The 19,241-nt window shown below is 46.6% G+C and overlaps 1 protein-coding gene across 9 annotated transcripts in view; it reads left to right on the top strand.

Annotated features, from left to right (window-relative positions):
* Positions 1–19,241, top strand: part of LOC140395710 (uncharacterized) — a 223,914-nt gene that overhangs the window by 168,482 nt on the left and 36,191 nt on the right. For all 9 annotated transcript variants that reach the window (XM_072483820.1, XM_072483821.1, XM_072483822.1 and 6 more), the window contains 8 exons: positions 3,023–3,176; positions 4,855–5,103; positions 6,009–6,218; positions 8,348–8,526; positions 12,007–12,196; positions 12,971–13,113; positions 17,346–17,530; positions 18,494–18,768. In XM_072483820.1, coding sequence (XP_072339921.1) covers positions 3,023–3,176; positions 4,855–5,103; positions 6,009–6,218; positions 8,348–8,526; positions 12,007–12,196; positions 12,971–13,113; positions 17,346–17,530; positions 18,494–18,768 — 1,585 coding nt within the window. The remainder of the gene's footprint in view (positions 1–3,022; positions 3,177–4,854; positions 5,104–6,008; positions 6,219–8,347; positions 8,527–12,006; positions 12,197–12,970; positions 13,114–17,345; positions 17,531–18,493; positions 18,769–19,241) is intronic.

Below are 19,241 nucleotides of genomic sequence, written 5' to 3'. Positions count from 1 at the left end.
TGCTATGTCAGCAGAGTTGTATTCATAAAGGCCAAGAGCGAAAGAAAATAAATGTTGTATTTCTCTGCCTCTCCATCAATTCAAGATATCCCAAAGCTGTTTAGAACGAATGACGTATTCTTTGGAAGTTGGCAATGTTCAAATTCACAGACATGAGACAATGACCAGATAATCCTGTATTAGTGAGATTGGGTGGGGGATAAATATTGGCCAGGAACCTCGCTGCTCTTCGTCAAAACAGTGCCATGGGAACTTGTATAACCACCCCCAGAGTGTCCAGACACTCTTGTAATGAGCCAAATTTAATTAGCAGCCGAACGGTCCGCGAACATTTATCAAATAGTGATCACAAGATGATGGAATTCGGTATCGCGTTTGAAAGTGAAAAGTACGATTCAGATACTAGAATTTTAGACTTGGGTAAGACTGACTTTAACAGGATTAGGCAGAGACTGTCCATGGTAAACTGGGAAGATCTGTTAATGGGTCAAAAAACTGAAGGTCAGTAGGGAATGTTTAAAGAACCATTTAGCGAGATATGGAGCAAATATATACCCCTGAGAGGAAAACATAGAACTTACAGTGCCGAAGGAGGCCATTCGGCCCATCGAGTCTGCACCGACCCACATAAGCCCTCACTTCCACCCGTTCCCAGTAACCCAATAACCCCTCCTAACCTTTTAAGGACAATTTATCATGGCCAATCCACCGAACCTGCACCTCTTTTGGCTGTGGAGGAAACCGGAGCACCCGGAGGAAACCCACGCAGACACGGGGAGAACATGCAGACTCCACACAGACAGTGACCCAGCGGGGAATCGAACCTGGGCCCCTGGCTCAGTGAAGCCACAGTGCTATCCACTTGTGCTACCGTGCTGACCCCTGCTCCACTTCACAAAATGAACAGCCATGGACAAATAAAGAGGTTAGGGACAGCATAAAACCAAAAGAATGGGCTGACAAAAATGCAAGACATTGCATCGATCTGGACGAATGGGAGAAGTACAAGGACCAGCAAAGGGCCACAAAGCAGCATATAAGAGCGTCAAAAAGGGATTATGAAAGGAAATTTGCAATGGTCATCAAAATCAATAAGAAATGTTATAGTTATGTAAAGATAAAGTGGGTGGCGAAGAGCAATGTAGGCCCAGAAAAAGCTGAAAATGGAGATATTTTCAGCGGTAATGGGTAAATGGCAGACATGTCGAACAATGACTTTGCCTCCATGTTTACAGTAGAAAAGGAGGATAACTTGCTGGAAGTCAAAAAAATTTTAATCGATGATAGACGACAGGGACTTAATACAATTAATGTATCAGTAACTAGGAACTAAACCACGACAAATCCCCAGGACCTGACGGTTTCCATCCGAGGATGTCAAAAGGAAGTAGGGGAGCACTTTGTAGATGCCCTAACTATAATCTTGCAGAGTTCATTAGATTCAGGAGTTGTCCCTCTGGATCGGAAAGTTGCACATGTCACTCCACTTTTTAAGAAGGGTGAAACCAGGAAATTACAGACAAAGAACAATACAGCACAGGAACAGGCCCTTCGGCCCTCCAAGCCTGCGCCGACCTAACACCCGAGTCTATAATCAGGGCTGGGGCAACTGAACAACTCCAAATTTTGGTCAATCAGGGAGAGCTGGCATGGATTCGTGAAGGGAAGTTCATGCCAGACTAATCTTGTTGAATTTTTTTGAAGAGGTGACTAAGATGGTGGACAGGGGAATGTCAATGGATGTTATTTACATGGACTTCCAGAAGGCATTTGATAAAGTTCCACATAAGAGACTGTTAACTAAGGTGGAATCCCACGGAGTTGAGGGCAAAATATTGACATGGTTAGGAAATTGGCAGGCGACAGAGAGTGGGGATAATGGGTAATTATTCTAATTGGCAGGAGGTGACTAGTGGTGTACCACAGGAATCTGTGTTGGGGTCTCAATTATTCATTAATGAATTGGATGATGGCATAGAAAGTCATATATCCAAATTTGTTGATACAAAGTTAGGCAGCATTATAGACAGTCTGGTTGACAGCATAAAATTGCAAGGAGATATTGACAGAGTAGGTTAATGGGCAAAATTGTGGAAGATGGAATTCAATGTGAGCAAGTGTGAGGTTATCCATTTTGGACCAAAAAAGGACAGAACAGGGTACTTTCTAAATGGAAAGGGGTTAAGTACAGTGGATATCTGAAGAGACTTGGGCGTTCAAGTACATAGATCCTTGAAATGCCACAAACAAGTGCAGAAAATAATCAAAAAGGGTAATGGAATGCTAGCCTTTATACCAGAGGATTAGAATATAAAGACACTAGGGTTATGCTGCAGCTATATAAAACCCTGGTTAGACCCCAACCTCATTGTGAACAGTTCTGGGCTCCACACCGTAGGAAAGTTATTTTGGCCTGGGGGGAGTGCAAGTGCAAATAAGTTTACAAAGATGATACCTGGATCACAGGGGTTAATCTTCCCCTGGTTTAGGGCAATTTCTCCATTTCGCAAGTCACTCATGATCAGCCCAGATGTAACAATTCCTTATTAATTGAACCAAAGTTGAAAAGCTGTTAACTTCTTCAGGAAAGAACAAATTCGTATCTCCGGGTGCATTTGGCCCCAAAGTGCTTCACAGACAGTGAATTGTCTTTGTGTTGATCTGTGGGTTTGTTGTAAAAATAATTCACGGTGTATGGTTTGAGACTTTCTGTGCAGTGTGAGGTGGTAACGGGAAACTCAGACTGGGCAGCATTGTCCTTAAAGTGAAAGTGAGGAGGGGGCTTCAGATAAAGGTGGGTTTGACTTGAAGATTCTGCAAACGTTTGTGGATCTGCCCTCAGACCACAGGGAAAATGCTGCGTGGAGTTTGTTCATGTAGTTTATGAAATGGCTGGTATTTTCTTGGTTTGTGTTTAAGTATATTGTCTAAATGTTTACCGACGGTATTATTTATTTGCATTGATAATATAAATTGGTTCCTGTATGGTTACACATGTGTTTTTTTTTAATGTTCCAAACAGAACCATCCGGGTTTCAAAGGACTACAAGGCCTGTGCCATTTCCTGCAATTTATCCCATTACCAGACGAGATCTTGGATTTTTTCCAACCTGTTGCCGGGCAGATTATTCAGCTCCTTAAAGCAAAGAATTGTTTACCCACAGTAGCAGATAAAGGTGGGACAAGTTCTTCATGCAGGCATTCAGTATGTTTGTACTAGCAACACCCGATTAATACCCAAATTATTTTCTGCCACCTTATCACGGGACGACGCTCAATGGAGCCAGTGTGATTGAATAGTTTATAATGAATTTGTATAAAAGTTCCTTGTGGTCTAACTAAACTGGATTCAAAGTGTCACTTTGTGGCACATTTGGAATAAATGCACTTGCTTGAAAGATGAAAAAGCCACACTGCCAGAATGTTACTTTCTAGAAAATCCTTCTTGTTTGAATGATTGGTTTTGGGGTCGATGGAGTCCTGGAAGCTGGACAAAGGCAGAGCAAGGTACCCAGTTCATGGAGCACTTTGAACATAACAAAAACTGTGGGCGCTATTCTCCCCCCCCACCCCGCCGGGTGGGAGAATCGTCAGCGGGCCGCGCAAATCGCACCACGCTGCCCCGACCCCCGCGCGCGCTTCTCCCACCCCCCGGAAAGCAGCGGCGCGCGATTCGCACCGGGCCGCTCGGGGAAGCGGCGGGCGGCGATTCTCCGACCCGGATGGGCCGAGCGGCCGCTACGCCACGACAGATTCCCGCCGGCGCGGCCACCCCTGGTCGCTGCTGGCGGGAACTCTGCGGGAACGCTGGGGGGGGGGGGGGGCGGCCGGCCTGTGTGGGGGGGGGGTGCTCCTTCACCGGGGTGGCCTCCGTGGGATCTGGCCCGTGATCGGGGCCCGCCGATTGGCGGACTGACCTCTCTCCCTCCCCCCCCCCGGGCTTACCTCCTTCCGTGTGCAGCCCTAGGACACCGGCTCCACGTTGGTATGGGGCCGGCGTGCGTAAGGCGTTCCCCGCACATGCGCAGGATGGTGCGGCCCCAACTGTGCATGCGCGGGTTGGCGCGCGCACCGCGTAAGGACGCTGGAGCGCCGTGCTGGCCCCCTGTGCGGGCCAGAATAGGTCGTGTCCGGGCCCCGAAACGCGACGGCAATCACGACGGCGTGAACACTTGGCCTCAATATCGGAGAATCCCTCTCTTCTGCCTTAGATTACTTGGATATGGTGAAAAAAATAAAATGATCAGTAACCTGGATTCCATTGTTGATCCCTGATTAAACAAATCCATTTCCTGTTGGTTAATACTGTTACTGACAGGGCAATGCGGTGGCGCAGTGGGTTAGCACTGCTGCCTCACGGCGCCGAGGTCCCAGGTTCGATCCCGGCTCCGGGTCACTGTCTGTGTGGAGTTTGCACATTCTCCCCGTGTCTGTGTGGGTCTCACCCCCACAACCCAAAGATGTGCAGGGTCGGTGGATTGGCCGCGCTAAATTGCCCCTGAATTGGAAATAATGAATTGGGTACTCTAAATTTATAATTAAAAAAATACTGTTACGAAGGCACAGCATTGCTGTAGAATACAAGTCTGCAGACACGCCCCCCCCCACGCCCCCTCTTCCTATAGTGGGTATCTCATGACCGTCTTTGTGCTTTGACCAGAGGTGGGGGAGGAGACAATTATACTGCCTCAGAGAGCCAGATGGTAAATCCGAGATGGGTCCCCACAGCTTGATGGGTAGTTACAAGACCCCACTGGTTAACCGATACAAGCAATTGCATGACACATTATTACACGGTTTGGGTGCCATTTTCAGTGGTTTACATTAATCTTGTCTCAATCTTTCTTGTTGCAGACGGCAGGACTGAATACAGATTACCTACCCAGACTGCTATAACACATGATATGTTGGTCCAGGAAGTGATCACCCCAGAGCGCCTCCAGAAGCACCTGAATCTGGCTTACCTGAACCCAGTTCTTCAGTCTGCACTCAATCCTGCACTGGTCTCTGCACTGGGTATACATAAACTCAGCAGCTCTGATATTATTGCAATCACCAAAGCCATTGCCAAGGAGGTTGCAGAGACCAATCCTGAATTCAACGGTACGAATCTCCTTTCTATTGAGCTAAGATGGGTTTTCCCACATTATCCAAGTAGTTGTGCCTCCAAGACAGCAGTGTACCAGACCAGACCATGTTTAACACTCACAAATCACAGACTGGGGGCATATTATTGATGTTTCCGAGCTGCTTTTAGTTCAACAAGGGGAACAGGATACTCCAGACCCGTCTCTAAAAGGACCGGGTTTTTAAAAAATCAGCGGAGGAGTCTCTTCACCCTCTCTCTGTCTCCCCCCCACTTTCCCCATGGCTGAGGTCTGGTAACTGGGGGGGGGGGGTGCGTTCTGCTCGTCTCTACGTTTCCTGGAAGAAAATAAATAAATAAATTCCAACCGAGGTGTAAAATCTTTATCACCTTTGGTGATCTTGGGTGGGCTGAAGTTGTTTGACCATAGTTCGCTATTGCAACTTGTAGAATCTTTATAACAGCAAATGGCAAGATATTTTTAAATACTTGGACACCAGGAGAGCCACGTGTCACCTTGACTGGGTTTTCAAAGAAATATCTGTGTTTCCCTTTGCTTTCATGTTCACTCTCCGGGTCTAATCGTCACCAGGCCCTGTATTCTCTTCCGTAGCGGAAGAATTTGGACAGTCAGGGTGAGAGGTCACGGAAAATGTAAATGTGGTTAGCTGATGGCGCTATCGTTTTGAGGAAAAGGAGGTCAATTGGGACCAAAGGGCTGCCCCAGGTTCAAAGTTCTGTGAAGTACCAAGTGGAGGAATGATAAAGTTTGGAGGTAGCTCAGAAGGGTAGTGCTATCGTCTTCTGCGGTGAGGGTTGAAGCGAGATGGGTTTTTTGGAGGGTGGCGAATTTAAAACCCTGCCTCCATGATTTTACTTCAGTTTCTTAATAAAGCCTGTGACAAAAAATGTTTTTGATCAGATGATTACATGAAGAAGATTGCGAAACTACTGGTCTGTAATTATCGCAGCCTCGATCAAGAGTATGGAAATACGGAACAACTCCTGGAAGATTTGAAATCCATTCCGATCATTCCTCTTGCCGATGGGAGCATGGTGTCACTGAACGATCAAGCCGTATTTTTCCCGCTTTACGATGGAGAGAATCAACAGTTTGTAAACCCCGTGCAGGGTAAGGATGGTTTGTGTTTAACCCATTTACAAAACGTAATGTACAGACGTGGCTGAGTGCGGTTAATATTGTTGTAGAGAGCAGTGTTGTAAAGAGGGATTGCTCTGTGCCATCCGCAATTTCCCTGTCCCCTCTTCTCCCATTAAGCAATGGTCACAAAAATAGGAGGGAAGGCGAGTGGCGAGGATGACACGAAGAGTCTACAGAGAGATATGGACAGATTAAGGGAGTGGGCAAAAGCATGGCAGAGGAAACATAATGTAGGGAAATGTGAAGTTCTGCACTTTGGTAGGAAGAATAAAGGAGCTGAATGTTATTTAAATGGAGAGAGACTGCAGAAAGCTGCAGCACGGAGGGATCTGGGGGTCCTCGTGCATAAATCACAAAAAGTTAGCATGCACGTTGAGCGGGTAATAGGGAAGGCAAATATTTGCAGGTTAGGTGGATTGGCCACGCTAAATTGCCCATTAGTATCCAAAAGGTTAGGTGGGGTTACGGGGATAGGGTGGGGTGTGCCTGGGTGGGGTGCTCTTTCAGAGGGTCGGTGCAGACTCGATGGGCCAAATGGCCTCCTTCTGTACTGTAGGGATTCTATGATTCTAAGTGGAATGTTGGCCTTTATTTCAAAGGGAATGGAGTACAAAAATGGGAAATCTTGTTAAAACTATACAAAGCACTAGTTAGACCACACCTGTGATACTGTGAACAGTTTTGCTCTCCTTATCTGAGGAAAGATATACTGACATTGGAGGCAGCCCAGAGAAGGTTCACAAGGTTGATCCTGGGTATGGAGAGATTTTCTTGTGAGGTTGAGTAGGTCGGGTCTGTACCCATTGGGGTTTAGAAGAATGAGAGGTGACCTTATTGAGACATATCGGATTCTCAGGGGGTTTGACAGGGTCGATGCTGAGAGGTTGTTTCCCCTTGTGTGAGAGTCTAGGACCAGAGGGCAGAATCTCAGAGTGAGGGGTTACCTATTTTAAGACAGATGAAGTGGAATTTCTTCTCACAGGGGAGTGAATCTATGGAATCTTTTCCGCAGAGAGTTGTAGAGACTGGGTCACTAAGTATGTTCAAGGCTGAGATAGATTTTTAATCAGTGAGGGAATCGAGGGTTATGGAGATACGGTGGGAAAGTAGAGTTGAAGATCATATCACATCAACCATGATGTCATTGAATGGTGGAGCAGACTCAATGGGCCGAATGGCCTACTTCTTCATCTACATATTATGGCAAGGTGACATCGCTCCAACAGCCTGTGCCTGCTACCTGCTCAGTGAAGGGTACAAGAGTAAATGAGGGTTCATTCGGAATCTCTTCCCTTTCCTACAGAATGCTATGCTCTTCTTGAAACTGTCTGGTAGATTGTTCTATTAGTCTGGCAGTGCACCTACACGTTAATGTCCTTGTCATCAGCTCGACGGCAGATTACCCAATCCTCTGAAAATGATGGCCAAAGTGCAGCTTGGAGCTTAGTCATTGGCTGCCTGCCTGCTTCCTGAACCCCCCCCCGGCATCAAAGTGGTTGCTCCTGGTCTGAAGGTTGACTGTGCTTCTATGTCACCCTGTGATCATACTAACAGTCCCCGAGCTACCAAACCGAGGGATGGAGATTTCCCAGACTTGGCCGACATTTAAACCTGCTGAGATCTTTTGAAGAAAGATTCTTGAGTTGCAAATTTAGCGTCTCTAAGCCCTGCCTTCTCTGCATTCCTGGTTGTTTCCCGTTTAAACGTTTGAGAATATTAACAAAAATTTATCATGTTGGGGCGTCACGGTAGCACAGTGGTTAGCACTGTTGCTTCACAGCTCCAGGGTCCCGGGTTCAATTCCCTGCTGGGTCACTGTCTGTGCGGAGTCTGCACGTTCTCCCCGTGTCTGCGTGGGTTTCCTCCGGGTGCTCCGGTTTCCTCCCACAAGTCCTGAAAGACGTGCTTGTTGGGTGAATTGGACATTCTGAATTCTCCCTCCGTGTACCCGAACAGGCGCCGGAATGTGGCGACGAGGGGATTTTCACAGTAACTTTGTTGCCGTGTTAATGTAAGCCTGCTTGTGACAATAAAGATTATTATTTTTTTTAAAAAATTTTTTAATGTGATCATGTTCATAATTCCATTTTTCTAAATAGGTATTCAGGATCTCTATCGCGATCTAAAGACGATCCACCCCAGTGTGCTGACCTGCCTCGACAATCTGGGCAACTCTCAGGTTCGCAAGCTTCTGGAGAAGATGGATGTTTATTATCTTCAACCAGACAAAGTCATGTTTGAGTACATCTTACCCACCTTAAAGGAGCAGAAATGGAAGGTAAGCTTTAAATTTAAGACGGGCACGGTTAGTGCAAGGTGCCTTGGCACGGTTAGTACAAGGTGCCTTGGCACGGTTAGTACAAGGTGCCTTGGCACGGTTAGTACAAGGTGACTGCTGCGCAAGTTGCACTTTCACCTTTGAACATGTCACTTAACAATAGGGATCACAAATTCATAATATTCCCAGCTTTTCTCTACTTCTTAAAAGATTCCCCCCCCCCATTTGAACCACCCCCCACTTCTTAAATCACATTCCTCCCCACCCCCTCTTTGACCAACCCCATTTTAAACCAATCCCACCTCCACCCTCACATTGAACACACGTGCAAGGAGCACATGGCCTTCGTCAGAGCAGAGATTAAGACCGTCTGTTCATCTGTCTTTCAATATTCTCTTTTTCCTGAGCCCAGCAGGTTAGACTACCTCTCACAATCCTCTCGACCCAGGCCCTCAACTTGCATCGGTTTCCTGTTTCTCTTCCATCTGCCCCCACACCCTCTCCAAATTCACCCTGTGCAGGAGACCCACCTCCATTCGGCCCATCGAGTCTGCACCGACCCACTTAAGCCTTCACTTCCACCCTATCCCCAATAACCCCTCCTAACCTTTTTGGTCACGAAGGGCAATTTATCATGGCCAATCCACCTAACCTGCACGTCTTTGGACTGGGAGGAAACCGGAGCACCCGGACGAAACCCACGCAGGCACGGGGAGAACGTGCAGACTCCGCACAGGCAGTGACCCAGCGGGGCATCGAACCTGGGACCCTGGCGCTGCGAAGCCACAGTGCTATTCACTTGTGCTACCGTGCTGTCCAGGACAATACCTCAGGACAAGCCAAGAATTTGTAGTTTATTCCCTATTATTTTTCATCTAGATGCTGCCCCATGGCAACATTATCCGTGGGCAGCATGGTAGCATTGTGGATAGCACAATTGCTTCACAGCTCCAGGGTCCCAGGTTCGATTCCCGGCTTGGGTCACTGTCTGTGCGGAGTCTGCACATCCTCCCCGTGTGTGCGTGGGTTTCCTCCGGGTGCTCCGGTTTCCTCCCACAGTCCAAAGATGTGCAGGTTAGGTGGATTGGCTGTGCTAAATTGACTCTTCGTGTCCGAAAGGTTAGGTGGGGTTACGGGGATGGAATGGAGGTGTAGGTTTAAGTGGGATGCCCTTTCCAAGTGTCGGTGCAGACTCGATGGGCCGAATGGCCTTCTTCGGCACTATAAATTCTATGATCTATGAACACCCAGCTGTACCTCGCCTCTCTCTCGATCCCTCCACTGTCTTGTTTTGTCAGGTGTCTTGTTCAACATCCAGGACTGGATGAGCAGAAAGTTTCTCCGCCACATATTGGTTAACCCTGAAGTCGTTGCCTACTGCCCAACCACACACTCAATCCCTCTCCCTGGCGACCCGCTGAAGCTGGACCAGACTGCCCTGTGCCTTAAAGCTCCGAAGCAGAGTCATACAGACTCGAAAAGTTAACTTTGTTTCGCTCTCCACAAACACTGCCAGACCTGCTGAGGTGGTCCAGCATTTCCTGCTTTTATTTCCCAGCCTCCGCGGTATTTTGCTTTTAATTTTGTTCTTGTGTCTTAAATGAGGCCAGGATAGGATTCTGACCGCATACCATCTCAGGATTAAGACTGCCCAGTTGCAAATCTATAACATCGCCCAACTCCACCCTGCCGGAGCTCATTTGCTGCTGAAATCCTCATCTATGTCTTTATCACCCCTAGTCTTGGATATTTAAGTACATTCCTGGCCAACCCCGCAACTTTCACCCACCGTAAACATAAGCTCAACAAAACCTTTTGATGCCTGCCCAAGCAGGCTATCCTACATTGGCCTCACCCCTCCCTTTCTCTATAACCTCCTCCAGCCCCGCAACTCTCAGTTTGTGGCCCCTCCAATCGCGGCTGTTTGATTATCTCCACTTTCAGTCCCTCAATCATTGCTGGCAGTGGCCATAGCTGCTTCGTCTCTGAGATCTGGAATCCCCTCCGTAAACCTCTCTACCCTCCACGTCTCTTTCTTCAGTCAATACGTTGAGGGTGTGCAAAACGAGAGCAGAAATAGACCGTGCCATCGGTTTTCGTTTCGTCAGCCAGTAGTTTGTCTTCTGATGACCATGAACAACCTGTCAGCGAGTGTCAATGACTAATGTGTGTCGGGTGTACTTTAAGTGAAGAGCGTTCCTTCAGCCTTTCCCTTTACGTCTTTAACTGGATAAGCAATTTCCTTCAGCCAAATATCGGAAAGATTGAAGTCCGTGTTTTCACTGACCACCACATTCCCCACTCCCTCACCAACCATTTCATCTGCCTTACTGGCTGAACCAGACTGTAGCCTCGGGGTCATGATTGATCCCAGGATGTGCTCTCCACCTGATAGCCACCCTGTCACCAATACCATCCATTTCCACCTCCAAAACATCGCCCTTCATCTCCCCTGCCTGAGCTCCTCTTGCTGAAACCCTAATTGTGCCGTTGTTACCTCAAGACTTGACCATTCAAACACCCCCCTGGTCAGCCTCTCACAATCTATCCTGGGCGGCACGGTAGCACTGTTGCTTCACAGCGTTCGGTCCCAGGTTCGATTCCCGGCTTGGGTCACTGTCTGTGCGGAGTCTGTATGTTCTCCCCGTGTCTGCGTGGGTTTCCTCCGGGTGCCCCGGTTTCCTCCCACAAGTCCCGAAAGACGTGCTTGTTAGGTGGATTGGACATTCTGAATTCTCCCTCTGTGTACCCGAACAGGCGCCGGAATGTGGCGACGAGGGGATTTTCACAGTAAATTCACTGCAGTGTTAATGTAAGCCTACTTGTGACACTAATAAAGATTATTATTATTATCTTTGAACTTGAGATTATCCAAAACTCTCCTGACCATATCATAACTTCCACCAAAATACTGACCTATGCTGGCTTCTTGTTCTTATTCTCAAACCCCTCTCTGGCCTGGCTCCCTCCTATCTCTGTAATCTCCTCCAGCCCTAAAAAACCCTGGTATACTTGTGTCATCTCATTCTGACTGTTTAAGCATGCCTGATTTTAATTGCTCAACTGTCGGGCCCGAAGCTCTCTAATTCTCTCCCTAAACCTCTGTGCTGTGCTATCTCCCTTTCCACCACTAAAACATCCTTAAACCAAACCTATTGCCTCCTCCTGTGGCTCAGTGTCAGATTTCCCTCTGTGCAGCATCGTGGGATGTTTTATGACCATAAAGGTTCTGTTAAATACAAGCTGTTGTATTCCATTGGAAACATTGGTGATTGGCTGATGTTGGTCACAAGCAGATTAGAGGGGGGGGGTTCAGTCTGTGCACACCTTCATTGAAAAGGGTTCGCACCTTTTCTAGTGTTTATGGACCCAAAGCAGTTGTTGAATTTGACCTCCAACGTTATATATTTGCATTGGGGTGGTGTCTGTTCACTTTTTGTGTGTTTTTCTTCCTCCCTCACAACCATTGTCTCTTTTCAGGAGAAGTCACAAGGTGTTGTAGTCAGTTACAGCATCTTCCTCAAGATGCACTGTCAGAATAACGAGCTGCAGAAGTTTAGACCTTACATCCCGGTCCTCACCAACAAAGGCTTTGTCTGCCCGTTGTATGTCAACGTCAACTTTTCATGTGACTACAAGAATACCACCGATTTACCAGTGGATCTTCCAGGTTAACAAAAATAACAATATGAGGGGGAGAGGGGGGCGGAATAAATATTTGATATTGGGACACGTTACAGCACAATAAATACCAGGATGCATATTGGCTGATTCTGAGCAGCCAGCTGTAGGGTAATAATAACAATTCTGATTTCTGTGACTGGTTAGCAGTGAGTTAAGGTAACTGGGTTTAGCATTGGATGGATTTTGAATGAGATTTTGGTGCAATCTGTAAACTTCTCTCTCCTTCTATGGTCATACTGTCCAGTCTAAAATCTATTCTGGTGTCGGCCTGCTCAATCGCTAAGTGGTAGAACAATTTTCTCTCCTCTTCCCAGTTTGGTGCCTCCTTATTATTGGTAACGAATGGGGCGGCATGGTGGCGTAGTGGTTAGCACTGCTGCCTCACGGCGCCGAGGTCCCAGGTTCGATTCCGGCTCTGGGTCAGTGTCCGTGTGAAACACATTCTCCCCGTGTTTGCGTGGGTTTCGCCCCCACAACCCAAAGATGTGCAGGCTAGGTGGATTGGCCACGCTAAATTGCCCCTTAATTGGAAAAAATGAATTGGGTACTCTAAATAAATTTTTAAAAGTGATTGGTAACGAGCGATGTGAGGGACTTGCTGGTACAAAACTGGCCCAGCCCTCTGGCCACTTGCAGTGCAGTTCCAATGAGGCGTTATTGGTTTGTCTTGTAGAGTGTAGTTGGGTGGCAATTTAACAAGTTCATGGAAAACTCTTGGGTGTGTCGCTACTGAGTTGCAAATGTTTTCTTTCACATTCAGGCGTAGAGTGGGTGTTACTGGATTCCTGCTACCTGGGGACAGACAATGATTCTGACGGATGGAGGACATTTTTCCATTCCCTTGGCATACGGGATTTGTTTATTTTTCAAAAGAAGAAATGTACTTTCACCAAACAAGACCTGGTTAGTTAAACAAATCTTCTCATTTTACTGGTGTAATTTAACCAAATGTAATACCTGGTGCATTACACAGTATTCACAGCACAGGGGCTGGCCAATCAGCCCAAGCACTCTGTGACAGCCCTCGCACTTGCGTCGTCTCACCCAGTCCAATGGACTGCTCTTGTTCATAAATTCATAAGATAGCGCAGCAGAATTAGGCCATTCGGCCCATCGAGTCTGCTCCGCCATTCTATCATGGCTGATATGTTCCTCATCTGCTACCTACATTGTTACAGGCCAAGAGCTGGATTGCGAAATCAGCCAGAGCATCTCCTCCCTGGAACACATGACCTCGGAGCGGGAGTCGGCAATTTAGCCTCCCGAGCCTCACGCCCTCAATGCGATCATGGCTGATCCCATCCTGGCCTCAACTCCACCGTCCTGCCCGTTCTCCATAACCCTTCAACCCATTCCCAATCAAAAATCTGTCCAACTCCTCCTTAAATTTACTCACTGTCCCAGCATCTCTGGGGTAGCGAGTTCCACAGATTCACAACCATCTGGGAGATGTCGTCTTTCCTCAAATCTGTTTTAAATTTGCTACCTCTTATTCTAAGATTAGTCCTAGAAAAAAATGAAAACTGAAATAAAAATGAAAATCGCTTGTTGTCACAAGTAGGCTTCAAATGAAGTTACTGTGAAAAGCCCCTAGTCGCCACATTCCGGCGCCTGTTCGGGGAGGCTGGTACGGGAATTGAACCGTGCTGCTGGCCTGCCTTGGTCTGCTTTCAAAGCCAGCCGTGTGCTGAACCAGCTCCTAGGGTACCCCACAAGAGGAAGCATCTGCTCCACGTCTACTTTATCCAGAACTTTTAGCGTCTTGTATACCTCAATTAGATCTTCCCTCATTCTTCTAAACTCTAGAGAATACCGGCCTAAACTGTTCAATCTCTCCTCATACGACAAACCCCTCATCTCTGGAATCAATCCTGTGAACCTGCTCTGAACTGCCACTACATCTTTCCTCAAATAAGGGGACCAAAACTGTGCACAATACCCCAGGTGCGATCTTACCAATGCCTTGCAGATGTTGTCTTCGCAATATTCAATCAGCTCTCTTGATGACCTAATAGACAAAGCCACTACCCAGTGGCGTGCAGGCCTCGGGCTCAATCTCCTGTCTGTAGCGTTTTAGTTATTGACGGGGGGGGGGGGGGTCTCTGGAATAAAAAGGAGGGGTGGTGTGGGGATTCCTTTTCCTTATTACTATCAAGTAATACTCTCAGAGGACAGATCCTGCATGGCAACATCGTTAACCAAGATGTTCTGTAAATAATCTGCTCCCTCCTGTCCACACCCAGAGTAGAATTAATGGTTGATGCATGTTAAACTGCACCCGGGCGAGGATGGTGAAATGTAGCAAAAGGAGCTTGAGGTGTTACAATTGTCCTCGTTCTACCAAATAACAAGTTATTGCAAACCCCAATTAGTTGCGTCCAGTACCCAATTTATTGCCCAGTCCCCTAAAAGGTGGCTGCTCTGTTGAATGACGGTGTTTCCATGATATTAGTCCAGAAACCCTCTGATCTTTCCCAGTCGCTGAAGGAAGTTGTGTACATGTGCGCGTCAGAATGCTGCCTGTTACTTGGAGGCATTGGTGTCCCCGTGGTTTTGCCTCTGTTGTTGGTAGTGACTACTGAGAGATGTCAGAAAACGCTTGAGAAATAGTTGCAGTGAATCTTGTAAATAGTGTATTGTGATGGATCTAGGAGCTTCAGATATAGTATTATATTTGATGCAGTAAGGGTTTAGAGCCTGGGTTAGTGTGTGTGTGCGACTACTGCAGTCATGTCTTTTAAAAATCCTGGTTTGAAAGGTTTGGGGAGACAGAGGTGCAATTAAGGCATCATAAAAGCTTGGGCTAATGTAGTTTTGTTTGGATTAAGGGGGAGTCCCTGTAGAGTTAATTAGAGATATTGTGTTTCAGTTTGGTAAGATGTTGTAATTAATGGGAGGAGCTAGAGTACCAGGCATTTTGATTTAGTTTTGGTTATGGAGATGGAAGTCAAGTTATGAAGACAGTTTGTGAAGACTTCAGTTAGAGATTATGCATTGTTCTGACAGGGTCAGATCTCTTTCCTTAAAGCAGTGTCAAAAGATCTCTCTTTCCCAACGTAGAATATCCAGACATCTCTACACAGCAAGTATGCCTGAGTGCTAACTGTATTTGAAAGTGGATTGAGATCTGAGATGGTGTTGTTTGAGTGGAAATAAATTAACAGTTAAGGGCTATTGTGTCACTGTGTTGATTTGCAATGTTTAAGGGATAATTGTAAGTATTTTCTTGTGCGATGTTAAAGATATTTTAATACGGGGCAGCACGGTGGCACATTGGGTTAGCCCTGCTGCCTCACAGCGGTCAGGTCCCAGGTTCGATCCCAGCTCTGGGTCACTGTCCGTGTGGAGTTTGCACATTCTCCCCCACAACCCAAAGATGTACAGGCTAGGTGGATTGACCACGCCAAAGTGCCCCTTAATTGGAAACAAATTAATTAGGTACTCTAAATTTAAAAAAATATATATTTTTAATACTGTGTTAGCAATAAAGATTGTTTTGATGAAACATATCCCTATTTTGGGTGAAATCGCTCCTGGAGTAAGATATCCTTTCCTCACAGTCTTTAAGACGGGCTGGTTTAGCTCAGTGGGCCAGACAGCTGGTTTGTGATGCAGAACAAGGCCAGCAGAGCGGGTTCAATTCTCGTGCCAGCTGAGAATTTTGAATTCTCCCTCTGTGTACCCGAACAAGCGCCGGAACGTGGCGGTTAGGGGCTTTTCACAGTAACTTAATAATAATAATCGCTTATTGTCACAAGTAGGCTTCAATGAAGTTACTGTGAAAAGCCCCTAGTCGCCACATTCCGGCGCCTGTTCGGGGAGGCCGGTACGGGAATTGAACCCGCGCTGCTGCCTTGTTCTGCATTACAAGCCAGCTGTTTAGCCCATTGTGCTAAACCAGCCCCTTCATTGCAGTGTTAAAGCCTACTTGTGACAATAAAGATTGTTTATTATTCTTTATTATTACAAACTGAAAATAAAATATTGTGGTGTCTGTCCAGTATCCCAACCACTGTTACAGTCTGGTCAGGGATTGTAATATAATGTAGCCAGGTCAGGGATTGTAATATAATGTCGCCAGGTCAGGGATTGTAATATAACGTATCCAGGTCAGGGATTGTAATAATATAATGTAGCCAGGTCAGGGATTGTTATATAATGTAGCCAGGTCAGGGATTGTAATATAACGTATCCAGGTCAGGGATTGTAATATAATGTAGCCAGGTCAGGGATTGTAATAATATAATGTAGCCAGGTCAGGGATTGTAATATAACGTATCCAGGTCAGGGATTGTAATATAATGTCGCCAGGTCAGGGATTGTAATATAACGTATCCAGGTCAGAGATTGTAATATAACGTATCCAGGTCAGGGATTGTAATATAATGTAGCCAGGTCAGGGATTGTAATAATATAATGTAGCCAGGTCAGGGATTGTAATAATATAATGTAGCCAGGTCAGGGATTGTAATATAATGTAGCCAGGTCAGGGATTGTAATATAACGTATCCAGGTCAGGGATTGTAATAATTTAATGTAGCCAGGTCAGGGATTGTAATAATATAATGTAGCCAGGTCAGGGATTGTAGTAATATAATTTAGCCAGGTCAGGGATTGTAATAATATAATGTAGCCAATGTGCAGCTTGTGGCAAAGATGGATACCGAGTTGAATGTTGGAGCAATAATCAAGCGGAGTGCTTCCTCCTGAAAAACATTGAGCTTTTTGATGTTGAGATGCACCTGTCTAAGTAAGTGCTGAATATTCCATTACACTACTGACCGGGCACTTTGAAGGTTGAAAAGGTGAGCATGGAGCCATCCTGGTGAGCAGTAAACCCCAGCATCCATACGGTCGTCAGCTCAATAATATTTATCCCATTGGAAATGAGAGGGAGATAATTGGGTTGTACAATTTTGGAGGATTTGCCTGCTCGAATATCCAGAATGTAAATATCAGAGTCACCATTTAACTACAGGATGAAATGGCCCCATTGGCAGTATTGCCTGTATCAAGGTGTCTGTTGACTGCCTGTTGCCCATCTACACTCCTCCCCTGTGTAGGCTAAAGCTGGGGCATGTTGATGGTTCTTATAAACTTCAAGTTTGATGTGTTTTTAAAAAATATGTTTTTAGGCATCCGGCCCGTGGAAATCTGTCTGTGAGTTTTGGCCCACCACAGCAGATAACACGTACATTGTGGAAGATTATGTCTGTGAAGAACTTCACAGTCTCTTAACCACAGACAGTCTGTCTGATCAGATGAAAGATAAACAGAGGGTTAACCTATTGAAACATCTTGATGGAAACTGGGACTCTGGGTAAGTTGACTGCAACCACTTGATATTTATGTCGCAAGTTCGATTGTTTTTCCTCTCCATTCCCTCCTATTTCCCTCCTCCCTTTTCCCTCCCCCTCCCTCGTCTTCTCTGCCACACAAGGTTGGAGGGCGTTGAGCAAACACCCTGTTTCCAGTTGAGGGGGGTGTAGAATTGCAGATCAAATTGTGTTCCGCCTCTTCAGGAAACCATTCTCCGCAGTGCCTTGATAAAACCACTGCGTTACTGCAATGTGGAATCACCAACGTTGAAAAGTGTTCTTCCTGATGTTATAGAAAGTCTTGTATGTTAGACTGCTCAGATCCAGGGTTGTATTTCGGTCAGACATCAGAGATAGTTTGCCCATTCACTCAGATTATATCATATCGTCAAGTCCAGGGCACAGAAAGAGGCCATTTCACCCAACTGGTCTGGGCCAATGACTCCACACGAGTCTCCTCCCGGCTCTCTTCGTCGAATATCTCCAATCAAGGGCGGCACAGTGGTTAGCACTGCTACCCCACAGCGCCAGGGACCCGGGTTCAATCCCAGCCTTGGATGGCTGCCTGTGCGGAGTCTGCACGTCCTCCCCGTGTGTGCGTGGGTTTCCTCCTGGTGCTCCGGTTTCCTCCCACAGTCCAAAGACGTGCAGGTTAGGTGGGGGTCACGGGGCTAGGGCGGGGGAGTGGGACTCGGTGGCGTTATCTTTCGGAGGGTCGGTGCAGATCCGGTGGGCTGAATGGCTGCCTCCTGCACTGTAGTGATTCTAACCTTCCATTCCTACCTCCCTCATGCACTTCCCCTCAAATGCATCTATGATATTTGATGTTTGCCTCATCTGCCCATTTGATGATAAATCCCACTTAGCAATGACAGTATTGTTGGGGAGCTGGAGGAAGCGTGGCTCGCGTGAACAATGAGACATTTTCAATACTCAAAGCAGTTTATTTTAATTCTTTGTTCCAGATGCAGACTATCTCAGTATTGCACAGCTAAAGTCTTCGACAGCCAGGATAATGAGCTAAAGAATGACGTTAGTTCTTCATTCGCAATTTATCTTGCAACTTTATCGTGGATGCCAGCTGATAGCCCAGCTGGGGATGCTCAAGGATCCTGCAGATCCTACCTGTGCCCTACTAAGGTGTACCTGAGATCGAAAGATTTATGGTCACTATTGGCTGACCGTGTCAGCTACGTATGTTGTGATCTTCTTGAGAAGAGCACTTTTGCAGCTTTTGTCGGTAAGTGCAACTGGAAAACCTCACGTTGGCCCTTGAACACACTGGAAATGTGTTGCGGTTGAGCTCTCCTGATTGATTAGTGCGTAACTGACCCATGCAGACTAGACATTGCCACGCACAATTCCTGACCCATCTTCCCATTTGGTGCTCTATGGTCCAGAGACGCGTGTAATATAAATAGTTAAGTGTATATCTGCAGCAAGATCTTTGACGATGCAGCACTCCATCAGTACTGTGCTGGAACTGGGATTTGAAAGGCGTCACGGTGGCGCAGTGGTTAGCACTGCTGCCTCACGACGCCATGGACCTGTGGATGCTGGAAATCTGGAATAAAATAGAAGATTTGCAAAATACTCAGCGGGATTGGCAGCATCTGTGGCGAAAGAAACATTGCAGGTTTGACCAAGTTCACAGACCTGAAGCATTAACTTTGTTTCCCTCTCAACGTGGAGGCTTTGGAGAGAGGACAGAAA

The sequence above is a fragment of the Scyliorhinus torazame genome, chromosome 18 (assembly GCF_047496885.1).
Source record: "Scyliorhinus torazame isolate Kashiwa2021f chromosome 18, sScyTor2.1, whole genome shotgun sequence".
Taxonomy (NCBI): Eukaryota; Metazoa; Chordata; class Chondrichthyes; order Carcharhiniformes; family Scyliorhinidae; genus Scyliorhinus; species Scyliorhinus torazame.
The sequence above is the reverse complement of the archived record's forward strand: the minus strand, read 5'-3'. Positions and strand labels throughout refer to the sequence as shown.